The sequence below is a fragment of the Gorilla gorilla genome, chromosome 11 (assembly GCF_029281585.2).
Source record: "Gorilla gorilla gorilla isolate KB3781 chromosome 11, NHGRI_mGorGor1-v2.1_pri, whole genome shotgun sequence".
Taxonomy (NCBI): Eukaryota; Metazoa; Chordata; class Mammalia; order Primates; family Hominidae; genus Gorilla; species Gorilla gorilla.
Genome location: NC_073235.2, coordinates 88,186,427 through 88,199,535, shown reverse-complemented (window position 1 = coordinate 88,199,535; position 13,109 = coordinate 88,186,427). Strand labels below are relative to the sequence as shown.

The following is a 13,109-nucleotide window of genomic DNA, read 5'->3' as shown; positions in this document are numbered from 1 at the left end:
AGTGGCTGGGCTGAAGACTCAGCAGTCCACAGTGACTGTTGTAATTCTTGGATATGCCTTGCTGCCTGGCATACGCAAATGCACATATATATTCCCTTCTTTGTAATAAATGTAATTGTAGTTTTGCTTTTCTAACTATTAAGGTGGCAAAAGGTCCTCACTGCATGTGTGCTCAAGGGGCTGTTATTAGAGATGTAAACTATGAGAGTGATCTGTTTCCCCATTCACTGATCACTGAGCAGATTCTTCTGATACTTCCTTTCTTTTACTTTCTCTGTCCCACTAAAAGTTGTTTACTTGTTGGAAGATAACAACATTACCATAGTGGTATAATTCAATTTAATTTGTGCCATGGATATTCTTTCTATTCTGACTCTTTGATAATATAAATTAAACTCATTTACATACTACTTCTTCTTCAACAGTGTATTTAAATAACATATGTTTAAGCTACAGAAATTATTCCTGCTATATGAGAAAGTTAATGAAGATGTAGGAATTTTTATAGTTACTGAAGTGATTTCATATCTGAGGCATGATATTGCTGTCATTGCCTCAATGAACTAAACAGATTGAATTAATCAATTTAGCAAACGTGTACTTAGTGTATATGCTTTGCATGGTGTTCTATTGAATACAAAGGTGGGAATTTACTATTATAAATGATTAAGACAGCGGGAAGTATGTAATAAGTGAATTAAAAGTGGTGCAAACTACTTGAGAGATTCACAGAAAAGGGACCTTCCAGTTAGGGTTATCAACAATGACTTTTTGGCGTGTAATTTACAGTGGGGCTTAAAGAACTGTAGGATTTTGATAAATGTAGACAGTAATCAGGTCATTCTAAATTGAGAAAAATTGGATACAGAGAGGCAGAGAAATCGGAAAGGTAACATGTGTTTTAGGAATGATCAGTAGTCTAATTTAACTAAACAACAAAATAAATTAAGTTCTTACTATATGCTAGAATTTTTACACTCTTTATAGGAATTATCTAGGAGTATTATCTTCGTTTGCAGATAACGAAACTGGCTTAGGGAGGTTAAATAATTTGCCCAAGCCATAACATCGCTAGAAAATGATGAAACAGGATTGGACTTCTACAATCCAATCCCAGAGCTTGTGCATATCACCACTAGATCATAGCTGCCATCTTCAAGGATGTAGTGTAAAATAAAGTTGAAAAGTTAGGTAAAGACTGAACTCTAGATGCTGATAAATGCTTGCTGAAGCAGTCTGAGCTTCATTTAATAGGTAATAGCTTTAAGGGTGGAGGAAGAAACCATGAGAACAGAGTTTTAAATGTAGCAAGCAATAGTACAAAATGGATTTGAGGCAGGTAAAAAGAAGACTCAACAGAGGCTAGTTGGTAATCTACTGGAGTGACATAGGAAAGCTCTGACCTAGAAATGGGACTGATGAGATACTATGACAATAGCTGCATGGAAAATAATCAGTTTCTTTCCTGGTACTACACAGTCAAAGATAGTTAAAACAAGTCTACATTTTTGCATTCTGGCCATGAAATTTTATCTAATATCGAAGCAAAAAAGCCATTGTTATTTTATAATGTTATAAATAAAGGAAGCTGGTAGAGGCTGGGCATAACAAAGCCATTCCTCCTTTGAAACTTTCTTCATTTTTTCTTTCTTCATTTATTTCTTCCTTCTTTTTTTTCGTAATTCTGTACCACCTCCCTTTCTTACTGGTTGGCAACATAATAGAACACCATGTTGGTATATAATAGCGGTTATCCTAGATACAAGTTTGTATAATTTTAGTAATTACTTTAAATATAGGCAGGTTGGTTACAAATGCAGTACAGGCAAGACTGTCTCCTGAGCCAATTGATGAGATTGTTATAATTTGTTATCATTGTTACATATATGCCTACTTTTCAACTTGAACTATAATACAGAAATGCCTAGAACAATGTCTGGCACAAAGGGAGTAACAAGTGTAAGTACACAGAGTATTACACAAGGATTTTTACATAGATAATCATTTTCTACTTAGCTACATCATCTTTTAATGTTCTCACATTCACCATGTGTTCCATCTTGACCTCTGTATTTAAATGTATTTTTTCCCATATCTTCTCCGTTAAAGCCAGTATCTTGCATTTTTTGTAAATGATAAGCCATTTTTTTCTCTAGAAGATCTTGTTTCTACAATATTAAAGAAAATATATTGGTTAATATTAACTTGCCATTTAGAAATGTAAAACAAATCATTTAAAATGTGACAATATTTTGAAAATGGATAATCAGTCCTGTCTGGATTTGTAATGTTACAAAAATAAGAGAGTAGTAAGGGGCAAATTTCCATTTGTGATCAAACACAAAGAATATATTTAACATGTATGCAATTTACCTCTCTACATACCATCAGAGAACTAACTCAGTTTCTGATCAGACAGGGTATCTTATTCATACCTGTCCTGGTGAGTTTAAGTAATTTCTTAATCATCTTCAATTGGAAGATTCCTGAGGGCTTAACCAAATATCACTCAGGTCTACCAGAGGTAAACATAATATAATACATAAAATGTGACTTCCCTTTGTGAATTTCTGGGCTAGTATTGAATGTACTAGAAAGAAGATAAATTCATACAGAATGAACCCCAGAGATTCTTAGAGGGTTCTTGCAGTATTTAGCAAGAAAATGGATTAGCATATGTAAAAAAAACTACCCAAGACTACAGTAAAGATCTTCCTAAAGGACTGGAGAAAACAGTCACTGGAACCTATCTAGGGACAGAAAACATGCCTATTCCCCCTAGAAATATTTCACTGGAAAGCTACACTGGAAAAACCTCATGAGTCATAGGGCATTGAGTAGAGTACTAAGATGGATCTTAACTCAGTAGTAGGAAACAACTAGCCCCAGATAAAACATGGCTCTCACCCCACCAGCAAATCATAAAAGGCAAGACCTGTAAAATCAAATTGTTTCCAAATAAATTATCTACATCAAAAAAGCTAAAGAATATTTATAAGAAGATAAAAATATTCAGTATACAAAGTAAAATTCATGTCTGGCATCCAATCAAAGAATACTAGGCATGTAAAGAAGCAGGGGAATATGACTTATAAAAGAAGTAGATCTATCAACTGAAATGGACTCAAAAATGACACAAATGTTGGAATTAAAGACAAGAAACAATACAGCAACATAAGATTGCAATTTGTATATAAACAAAGTGAAAAAGAGATATGGGAGACATAACAAGGTCCAAAAGCAATTTTCAAATATGTGAGATGAGCAATACCATGGCTGTATTAATGGCACATCCATTAATAGAAAAGTGAATAAATGAAAAGATTTCAGTGAGATATGGGACAACTTCAAGCAGCCTAATATGCCTGAAGAGAGGAGAGAAAAGATAAAATAAATATTAGATAATAATATCCTAAAATGTTTCAAATTTGATGAAAACCATAAACCCACAGGTCCAAGAAGCCCAAAACACCAATGCATAGAAAACAAGAAAAATTTCACCAAGTCATAATAATCAAATTTCTCAAAACTAGGGATAAAAAGAAAATTTTTAAAGTTTCCAGAAAAACAAATCATGTTACATAGATAAAAATACAGTTTAAAGACAGTAGAATTCTTCTTGGAATCAATGTAGAGAAGAAAGTTAAACAGCATCTTTAAAGTACTAAAATAAAAAAAAAAGTCAATGGTGAATTCTATACCCAGTTGATGTTAACCAATATATACTCAAAAAAAAGTTTTCAAAAATAAAGTATAAGTCTTTTGCAGACATACAAAAGTAAGTTGTACTAGGAGCAATGTTAAAGAAAGCCCTTCAGACAGAAAAAAAAAGATAGCAGATGAAAATATGGGTATACAAAAAAAGAATGAAGAGCATAAAAAATTTTAAGTATCTGGCCAAATATATGACTTATTTACATCAGGATAAAAGATAAATGATTGTTTAGACAAACTTAGCAATGTATTGTGGGATTTATTATGTATATGTATATAAATAAAATGAATGACCAAAATAGCATAAAGGCCAAAGGGAAAAAAATAAAGCATAATACTGTAAAGCTCTTATACTATATGTGAAATGGTATTATACAGTATAATAACACTTTAAGAGCTAGCCTAATAAATTAAAGACATATACTATAATCCTTAAAGCAACTGGTAAATTTCAAACAAAGAGGCAATATACCAAATAGATACAAAGGGATCATTAAAAATCAAAAGAAAAAGGCAGAAAATGAAGAAAAGAACATAGATGAAACAAATAAAAAAATAATGAGATGACAGACATAAAACTAATCATGTTAATAATCGCACTAAATGTAAATGCTACAAACACCTCAATTACAGGCAGTTGTCAGATTTGATATGAAACCAAAGCCCATCTATATGAGTAGTAACCACACACACACACACACACACACACACACAGAAAAATAAAGACCCAAATTTGGTCTTAAAAGTAAAACACAAGAAAATAATATGCCGAGCTAACAGTAATCAAAGTAAAGCTGAAGTGGCAATGTTAATATTACATGTAACATTAGAGCAAAGAATAATAACAGAGGAAAATAAAATATTTTCATAACAATAAAAAAATCGAATCACCAACAGACATAACAATTCTAGCCATTTTTTTACCTAATACTGAGCTTCAAATAAAACAAAAACTGAGATACTAGACAAATCCAAAAATATAGTCAGAGATTTTAATAACTCTTTCTCTCAATAATTGAGAGAACAAGTAGACAGAAATTGAGCTAGGACTTGGATTTGAACAATTCTATCAATGAACTTGATATCTAGAGAACAGTTATAAAATACTTCACCCAACAACAGTAGAAATAAGTTTTTTTCAGGTGTACATTCGTAATTTACCCAAAATAACCAGAGTTTGGGATGATAAAATAATCTCAATATATTTAAAAAGATTTGGGAAATAAAAGTCTTTTCTCTGACCACAATAGTAAATTTGAAATCAATAACAGAAAGATCTTGGACACACTCCAAATATTTAGAAGCTAAATGACACATTTTTAAGTAACCAATGAATCAAACATAAAATTAAAAGGGAAATTAAAGTATTTTGAATTGAATAAATATAAAACATCGTATATAAAAAAAAATCTGGGGACTCTTGATAGACCAGTGTCAGGGAAAAACTTAGAGTACTAAATTTCTGTATTAGAAAAGAGGAAGGGTCTTGAATTAATGACTTCCACCTAAAAAGAAAAAGGTATTTAACAAAAAGATCAGAACAGAAATCAACAAAATAGAAAAAAAAAACCAGAGAAATGCATTAAAACTAAAAACTAGCAGTTTGAGAAAATCAGAAAAAGAGAAATAAGAAGAAAAAGAAAAAGCAACTCTAGACAGGACTGATAAGGAAAAAAGAAGTTACAAATTACCATATCAGTAAGGAAAGTGGGTGATATCACCAGAGTCTAGAAATACTCAAATGATAACAAAGGAATGTTATAAACAACTTTGTCAATAAATCCCACAAATCAGATGAAATGAAAAAATTCCTAGAATACACTATCAAAACTTTTAAAAAGAATGTTTTGAATAGGTATGTAAAGTATCTCCCCACAAAGAAACCTCATACCCAAATGTCTTCACTGATAAATTCCATAAAATATATGAAAAATAAACAATACCAATTCTAAAATAATTTTTTCAAAAATCTGAAGATGGAATACATAGAGATTTATGGTATAAGGCCAGCATTACCCTGATACCAAAATCAGAGAAGGGTAGTGCAAGAAAACTACATTTTGCACTAACATCTCTAGTACAAAATTCTAAACAAAATGTTGGCAAATTTAATACAACAATATGTAAAAATGATAATACAATCAGACCAAGTATATTGGTTTAATGATCTTTTGTTCAGGATTCATTTAACGTTCAAAAATCAATTTATGTTATCTACTAAGCAATGAACCACAAAGGAAAACCTACATATGAATTCAATAAAACCACAGAAGAAAATGTTTGACAAAATCTTACATCCATTTCTGATAGAAATGTTCAGCAAACTAGAAATATAAGAAAATTTCCTCATCCCAATGAATGACACCTGTAAAAAAAACCCATGCCTAACCCTAAAATTAATGGCGACGACTTAATCCTTTCCCCCTGAGATCACTAGCAAAGAGAGCCACTAACAAACAAATCACCAGTCAAAAATAGCTAGTATGTCTGCTTCTATTCAGCATTATACTGAAGGTTTCAAGCAGTGTGATCAAGCAAGAAAAAAAAATTAAAGGAACTCATCAGAAGAAATAAAACTCCCTTTATTCACAGAAATGATCATCTATGTAAACTATTAATTGGCATCTAGAAAAAAGAACTACTAGAACTGATGATTGATTATTAACAATGCAAGATACAAGATGAATATAAATAAATCAGATGTTTTTCTAAATGCTAGCATTAAGTATTCAAAGTTTGAAATTTAAGAAATACAAATTACAATAGCATAAAATGTATGAAATACCTAGGGATGAATTTATGAAAAGATATATAAGAACAGTACACTGCAAACTACATAGCACTGTTAAGAGAAATTAAGACCTAAATAAATGGAGCGACATATGTGGTTCATGAGTTGAAAGACTCAATATTATCAAGAGGTAAATTGTGCCCAAACTGACCTATAGAGTTAATGCAAATCCAATTAAAAAAAACTCAGCAAGATGTTTTGGTAGAAATTAATAAGCTGATACTATAATTTATATGGAAATACAAAGGGCTTGGGATTAACTAAAACAACTGAAATAGAAAAAGAAATGTGTAAGACTGACATGACAGATTCAAAGAATTATTAAAGGTACAGCAATCAAACAAATAGGTCAAAGAATAGAAGAGAGTGCAAAAATAGATCCACACAAATAATTTTTGACAAAGATATTAAGAGCAAAATCTAAACTATAATATAATAAGACATAATTTGCAGTGAAAAAATATATAATGTCAAATCTGAAAATCATGACATAATAATGTAATGAAACACAAAGGAATTCAAAATTTCTTATAGTAAAACAAGATTCACGAAAGACAATTGTAAAATAACTCCATTGGAAATATCAGTGTTCAAATGGCTCTGCCATTAGCACAGCTTAGGCAGCCTGTGGTGTTATCATGCTTATAGTCAGTGACCACCTCTAATGGGCACTCCTCCCAGGCTGATTTGATCAGTTGCATTAGTCGTCACTAAAACTGACCAACATTCTTTGGATAGTAATTGACATTAGGCAAAAGGAGAAGAATCTAGTGCATTCAATTGCTTCTGGAAAACAAAGATACTTTCTCTTTTTTTTTGAGACGGAGTCTTGCTCTGTCGCCCAGAGATGTGCAGTTTTAGAGCAAAATGAAGAGGACAACTTGGTGAGACTTCTCATTGAAAAATAGTGAAAAACTGAGTATTAGAAAATATTAATAATAATTATGGCTGGGCGTGGTGGCTGACACCTGTAATCCCAGCCCTTCAGGAGGACAAGGTGGGAGAATCATTTGAGCTCAGGAGTTTGAGTTTGAGACCAGCCTGGGCAACATAGCAAACACCCGTCTCCACAAAAAATAAATAAATAAATAAAAATAAAGAAGAAAGAAAAACAAAAAAGAAAGAAGAAAAATAATAATCATGGTAAATTGGAATAAGCTGAGCCTGCAAAATGAGCAGTGAGTCTCTGATGGTACTGAAAGGTACAGGTAACAAACAGAATGAAAGAGAAGCATACATATTTAAACTTTCAATATTTTTACAAAATTGCTATGTAACAGTATATGTCAATACAAACCAAATTGTGTAAATCTTACATTCATAGCTAGGTTTGTTAACAATAACCTGCCTAAAATTGCCATTTAGAATTTTAGATCAACATTTATCAACATGCTAAGTTGACAATGGCATTTTATTACATGAAAAAAACAGCCTACAGAACAGCTTGCAATGCTTGTTTTTAATTATTAATTGGAAAAAATAAATATTATTGGAAACATTATTGGGGGGTGTATGTGTATATGTGAGAACTAAAAGGTTGATAGGGTGGTGGTGGTAGGATTTTTCTCTTTCTTTTTATTGATTTACACTCTAAATCACAAAATCTTATATATTATTAAAGATAAAAAGTTAAGCTAAATAAAATGAACTGGTGAGGAAAAATTGAGAAATCCGACAAAGAACTGCTGGTTCTAAAAAAAGTTAATCGGTCATTTAATTTTTTCATAGTAATTACAAGTATGGTTTATGGTGTAAAAATAAAGCCAAAAATAGTTATATCACATAATAGAGCAGTACTTTTTATATTATAGTCAAAAATACTAAAAATGCCCATAACTTGCAGTTTTATATCACGCATATCATTTGGAGTAACTGGGCAACAGTCATCTCACAAAGTGATTTGTACTTCAAAAAACCAAAACAAAATCTTCTCTTCGAACAGCTCAAGTTAGAGGTTAAAGCTCACCCTACCTTCCTGTCACTCTCTTCTCTGTTTCTATGCCGTTGTTCTTCTATCCTCTCTTCTCTTTTAACATCTTCTGCCATCCTTGTCAGAAGTAACATCTCTTTTGTCTTCCATTCCTAGAAATCACAATGTTACTGCACTTGGTGTGTGTGCCTTTCACAACAATATCTTTGTATTTTGTCCCACCAAAAAGTATATTAAACAAGTCAGGGCCTAATAGAAATCGGGTTAAGCATAATGAAAGGCATACGTTCGGTTTAGAATATACTTTTCTTACTACACTCTTATTAGGAATGCAAATATGATACTTTTTACTAAAGCTAAATTTCAAAAAATTTTTGTCTCCACAATAAGGGCATTAAGAGAGTTAAATAGTGTCTAGTTAACTTTCTAACTGTTCTTTAAGAGCAGAAATTGGCTTATATATGTACTTTGTGGTATCCACCTCATTATTTTATGTAACAACTTGTATATTATAGCTATGAAGGAAATTTAATGGTAACAAATTATTTTGAACTGAAATGACTTCAAGCAGCAGAATGTACAGTTAAAATTATTTACAAATGCAACAACTGTACACAATTTTTCTCTTAATATTTTTAAGTTGTTGTCTCTCACCTCTTCTATTTTTCTACGAAGAGTAAGTTTTCTTCTTGTGTGTTCCCGCTGTCGTCTTTCTTCTCTATCCATTAGGAATAGGCGTTGTTCTTCTGCTGTGCGTTCAAGTTGTTCTAGTTTTCTACTTATCATATCCAAATATCTGAGTAAGAGTGCAAATATTGCTAAAGGTGAATTGGCTGTTTCTTTTATGATGGCATCATCTGCTATGCCATTCCCAAACCACTTCCTTGCTTGCCTTTCATTTCTTGAACTACAAGAATTTTACTGTTTTTCTGTCAGTCCTGTTTATAAACCTTTAAAACAGCCTAACCCACCAGCTCACCATGTTTTACTTATTATAAGGTCTCTCCACTACACAAGTATCTGATATAATGGCAAAGATAATGGTAAAAAGCAGAGCAAAGTTACTCAAAACATTTTGCACAGTAAGCATTCATAACTCAGTAGGTTTAAGAATATGACCTTGCAAAAAAGGCTGAAATAACTGAAACAGTAACTTCAAATGTGGAAAAAAAAAACAGTCCATTTGAATTCTCTAAGAAAAACTGGGCACTGGGTTCCTTGTAATTTACAAGTCCTGAACAAATCTCTCATCTGTAGTCTGGATCTCTGGTACATCAATATGTATTATGGCAATAATACCATATAATGAAACCATGGAATGAGTATAAAAGTCAGGTAATAAAAGTCAGCCTAATTCCTTACCGCATCCCTAGTGAAGGAAAAAGAACTATAACATCCTTTACTTCCTAAGAAATGGGCTTGTCCATGGAATGGCCATGATTGAATATGACGGAGTCATACTCAAATGAGCTTACAATCTTTTTTATAGACAGCACATATTTATATATTGGCATCAGTTATTCCAAACTTACTTTTTTTGACTTTGCACTAACTTCCTCAAATGCTGTCAGTTCTTAAAGATGAATCTTAAAAAGCTGTTATTGTTTGAATATATTGTTTGAATATATTGTTTCTATATTCTAATATAGAAAGATTTTGAATCTAATTTTTCTTTCAATAACCAGTTTGGCTTATCCCTTGGGTGTCCAGCAACCCTAACCCCTCTGGTAGAAAAATCTTCCACCTGTTGGTTTCACTTCCTTCCTCTACACTCTGAGGGATCCAGGAGAATGGTGTCTAGTATTTAAATTGTCTTCAATTCTTTCTAGTATTTTCCAGCTTATTTAGGTCCACAACATACCCATAAAATATGCCTCAACTTTAATCTTACCTATGCCTCATCAGCCGCTCCTGGTCCTTAACAGATTCAGTGCCCTCCTTTAACAACCAGTTTTGGACTTGTGCAACATCACAATGTTGAGGGATTTGATTGTTTTCCGGTATGTTATGTAGTTGTTTTGCAAGTATTCTCTATTTAAGAAATGTGTGTATTACATATATATAATGCTTTTTACATTTCCCAGAAATAAAACCATTTAAATTTCTATATTTTATAAATGCTTAATTCTGTTTAATTGCATTTACATCTATTTTGAATCCATTAAAGACACAGAGAAGTAAACCAAAATTAAGATTTATCTCTGAAAATAAAAGGTAAACATTTCAGTTTATTTGTCTACCTATTCTAAATAAGTTAAATAAAAATATGCAGGAAGTAGAGAAGAAACACTGGGCACAGAATGAAGTGGGGAAAATACAGAATACTTAGAAATATAGTAAAGTCTTTCTCGTTTGTATTTAACCCTTTTATCTTTAGGACATACATTTGCAAACACTCATGTAAATATACCTTTCTCACTTTGATCCAAACCTCTTGACCCTAAAATCTGAATTCACACAAACATACACACACACACACACACACACCCCCAAACACACACACCTTTAAGTCAAAAATCAAAAGGAAGTCACTATCCATAACCATTCACTCTACACCCAATCATTCTACTTCACATTCAAGAACAACATTTTGTTCACATTCAAGAACAACATTTTTACAGGTGCACATGTATGAGTACAAACACAGAGTGTACATATTCTTGAATCACTGTAGAACACTACAGATAATTATAGTTCTTTTCCTATGGCTCAAATTGTTTTAGGTTTCAATTTAAGAATCTTTCTGCCACAAGAGATGTTTGTTATTGGCATTAGCTCAGGGGGAAACAACACATCTGACTAGCAATTTAGTTATTGAATTATGCCAGCTACCACTGGTGTGTTGATAGATAACCCAGTCCCTTTCCCATTCTTGGCCAAATATAGCAAAATTAAAATATTGTTTATTCCTACTGTAAATTTTCACTTGGAAAAAATATTCAATTACTTTGTCAATAATAAAGGGTCAAAATATTATTAGAAGAACACTCTACATATAATCAAGCATTTCTTCCAAACTCTATGTAAATAAACCAAATGTAAGTATTTAACTTACTTGTTCTTTTATATAGTTTCTCTCAAAGTCTAATTTTAAACTGGTAAGATATTGCCTGTACTTATTCAATTCTCTCAAGGTACATACAACCTACAAACAAAAATGAAAACAGATGGATATTTTAAAAATGTTTGATATGTTAATATTATATAAATATTTTAAATATAGTTTTAAATCATTAAATTGATTTAAAAATAACTTAAAAAATAGCAGTGACAAAATTTGATGACATTTTGGCATAAAGAGTAATAAACTGCTAACAATCTTGTAAGTAATATCTCTCTGCATTTGTTAATCAGCAATAAATTTCTATCCAAAAACATTACTTAGGCTGAGGCAGGAGGATCTCTTGAGGCCAGGAGTTTGAGATGAGCCTAGGCAACATAGCAAGACCCCAACTCTAAAAAAAAAAAAATTGACCAGCTGGGCGGCATGTGCCTGTAGTCCCAGCTACTCAGGATGCTGATGCAGGAACACAGCTTTAGCCCAGGAGGTCCAGGCTGCAGTGAGCCATGATTGCGCCATTGCACTCCTGTGTAGGCAACAAAGTGAAACCTGTCTCTAAAAAGTATATACATATTACTTTATTAATATTACTTATATCATAAAAGGAGTTTAGTGCACACAATTAGTTATCACAGTAATAATTTCAATTAGCTGTAATTGGATTATAATTGTAAGTGTAATAACATTGTTTGACTCCAATAAGAATATACTCTATCAAGGTTCTGACAGATTGAATTTTGCTAAGTTTCTGTTTCATCTCAAGTTTTTAAAAGTATATGGAACCTAATTCTTGACAAGTATACAGTGCCATTAAAGACAGAGAAAGAAGGCTATAATACACGTGGGAAAATAATGTATCTTTGCATTCTCAAACTATTTGTCAATAATCTTTTTATATTACAAAGAAAAAAGGTGAAGGAAGAAGTACTTTCATTTAGCAACAACTATTGTCTGATTTCTCTTGATTCAAATACTGAGAAATTTATAGAACTGCCTATTAAGTATTGTCTCATGACCAAGTTAAAAGTGACACAGGCCCCCCGAGTGAGGTACAGAAACAAGTTTATATCAAGTTTTAAAGGGTTTCATTGATTAAAAAAAGAAGTAATTTTCAACCCACTTTATTATTGCTGGTGATGTAGCCACCTTTCTTTAATCTCTTCAAAATATCTTTGCGCTTATAGTATGCTTTTAAATGTGGATCATGGAGGCTTTTATATTGGTTTTCCAAAAGTCGACAATAGGGATCAGTCAGGTTAAAACCATAAGAAGGTCGAAAAAGCTGCAAACACAGATTCAAAAATATGTAAAATTAATGCATTTTCACTTTAAATAATCTATCAAAATGATTAGAATGTTCATTGAAAATAAAATGTGCCAAAAGAATCTGAAATGGGGAAAAACAGCCACAGAAAAATTGGAGTTGGGCATGCTTTCCTGCCTTTCCTTTCCTCTCTCCTCACCTACATAAATTATCCCAAAGACTCACCTTAACCCAATCAGTTCCTCCTCTAATCCTCTTCAGCCCCTGACTCTCAGCCAAATAAGAAAAGAGAAGAGGAAAAGAAAGGGAATAGCATATAGTTTTTTTAAAGGTACAAAGCCAATGCTAG

At 32.0% G+C, this 13,109-nt stretch overlaps 1 protein-coding gene across 2 annotated transcripts in view; it reads right to left on the bottom strand.

The window, feature by feature from the left end:
• Window positions 1–13,109, bottom strand: part of FSIP2 (fibrous sheath interacting protein 2) — a 96,881-nt gene that overhangs the window by 79,705 nt on the left and 4,067 nt on the right. The window contains exons 3-8 of one of the 2 annotated variants that reach the window (XM_055380356.2): window positions 12,617–12,778; window positions 11,491–11,580; window positions 10,327–10,466; window positions 9,090–9,231; window positions 8,477–8,587; window positions 2,042–2,168 (exon numbers count right to left, since the gene is read on the bottom strand). In XM_055380356.2, the coding sequence (XP_055236331.1) occupies window positions 2,042–2,168; window positions 8,477–8,587; window positions 9,090–9,231; window positions 10,327–10,466; window positions 11,491–11,580; window positions 12,617–12,778 (772 nt within the window). The remainder of the gene's footprint in view (window positions 1–2,041; window positions 2,169–8,476; window positions 8,588–9,089; window positions 9,232–10,326; window positions 10,467–11,490; window positions 11,581–12,616; window positions 12,779–13,109) is intronic. The other variant, XM_019022845.3, reaches the window with a different exon arrangement.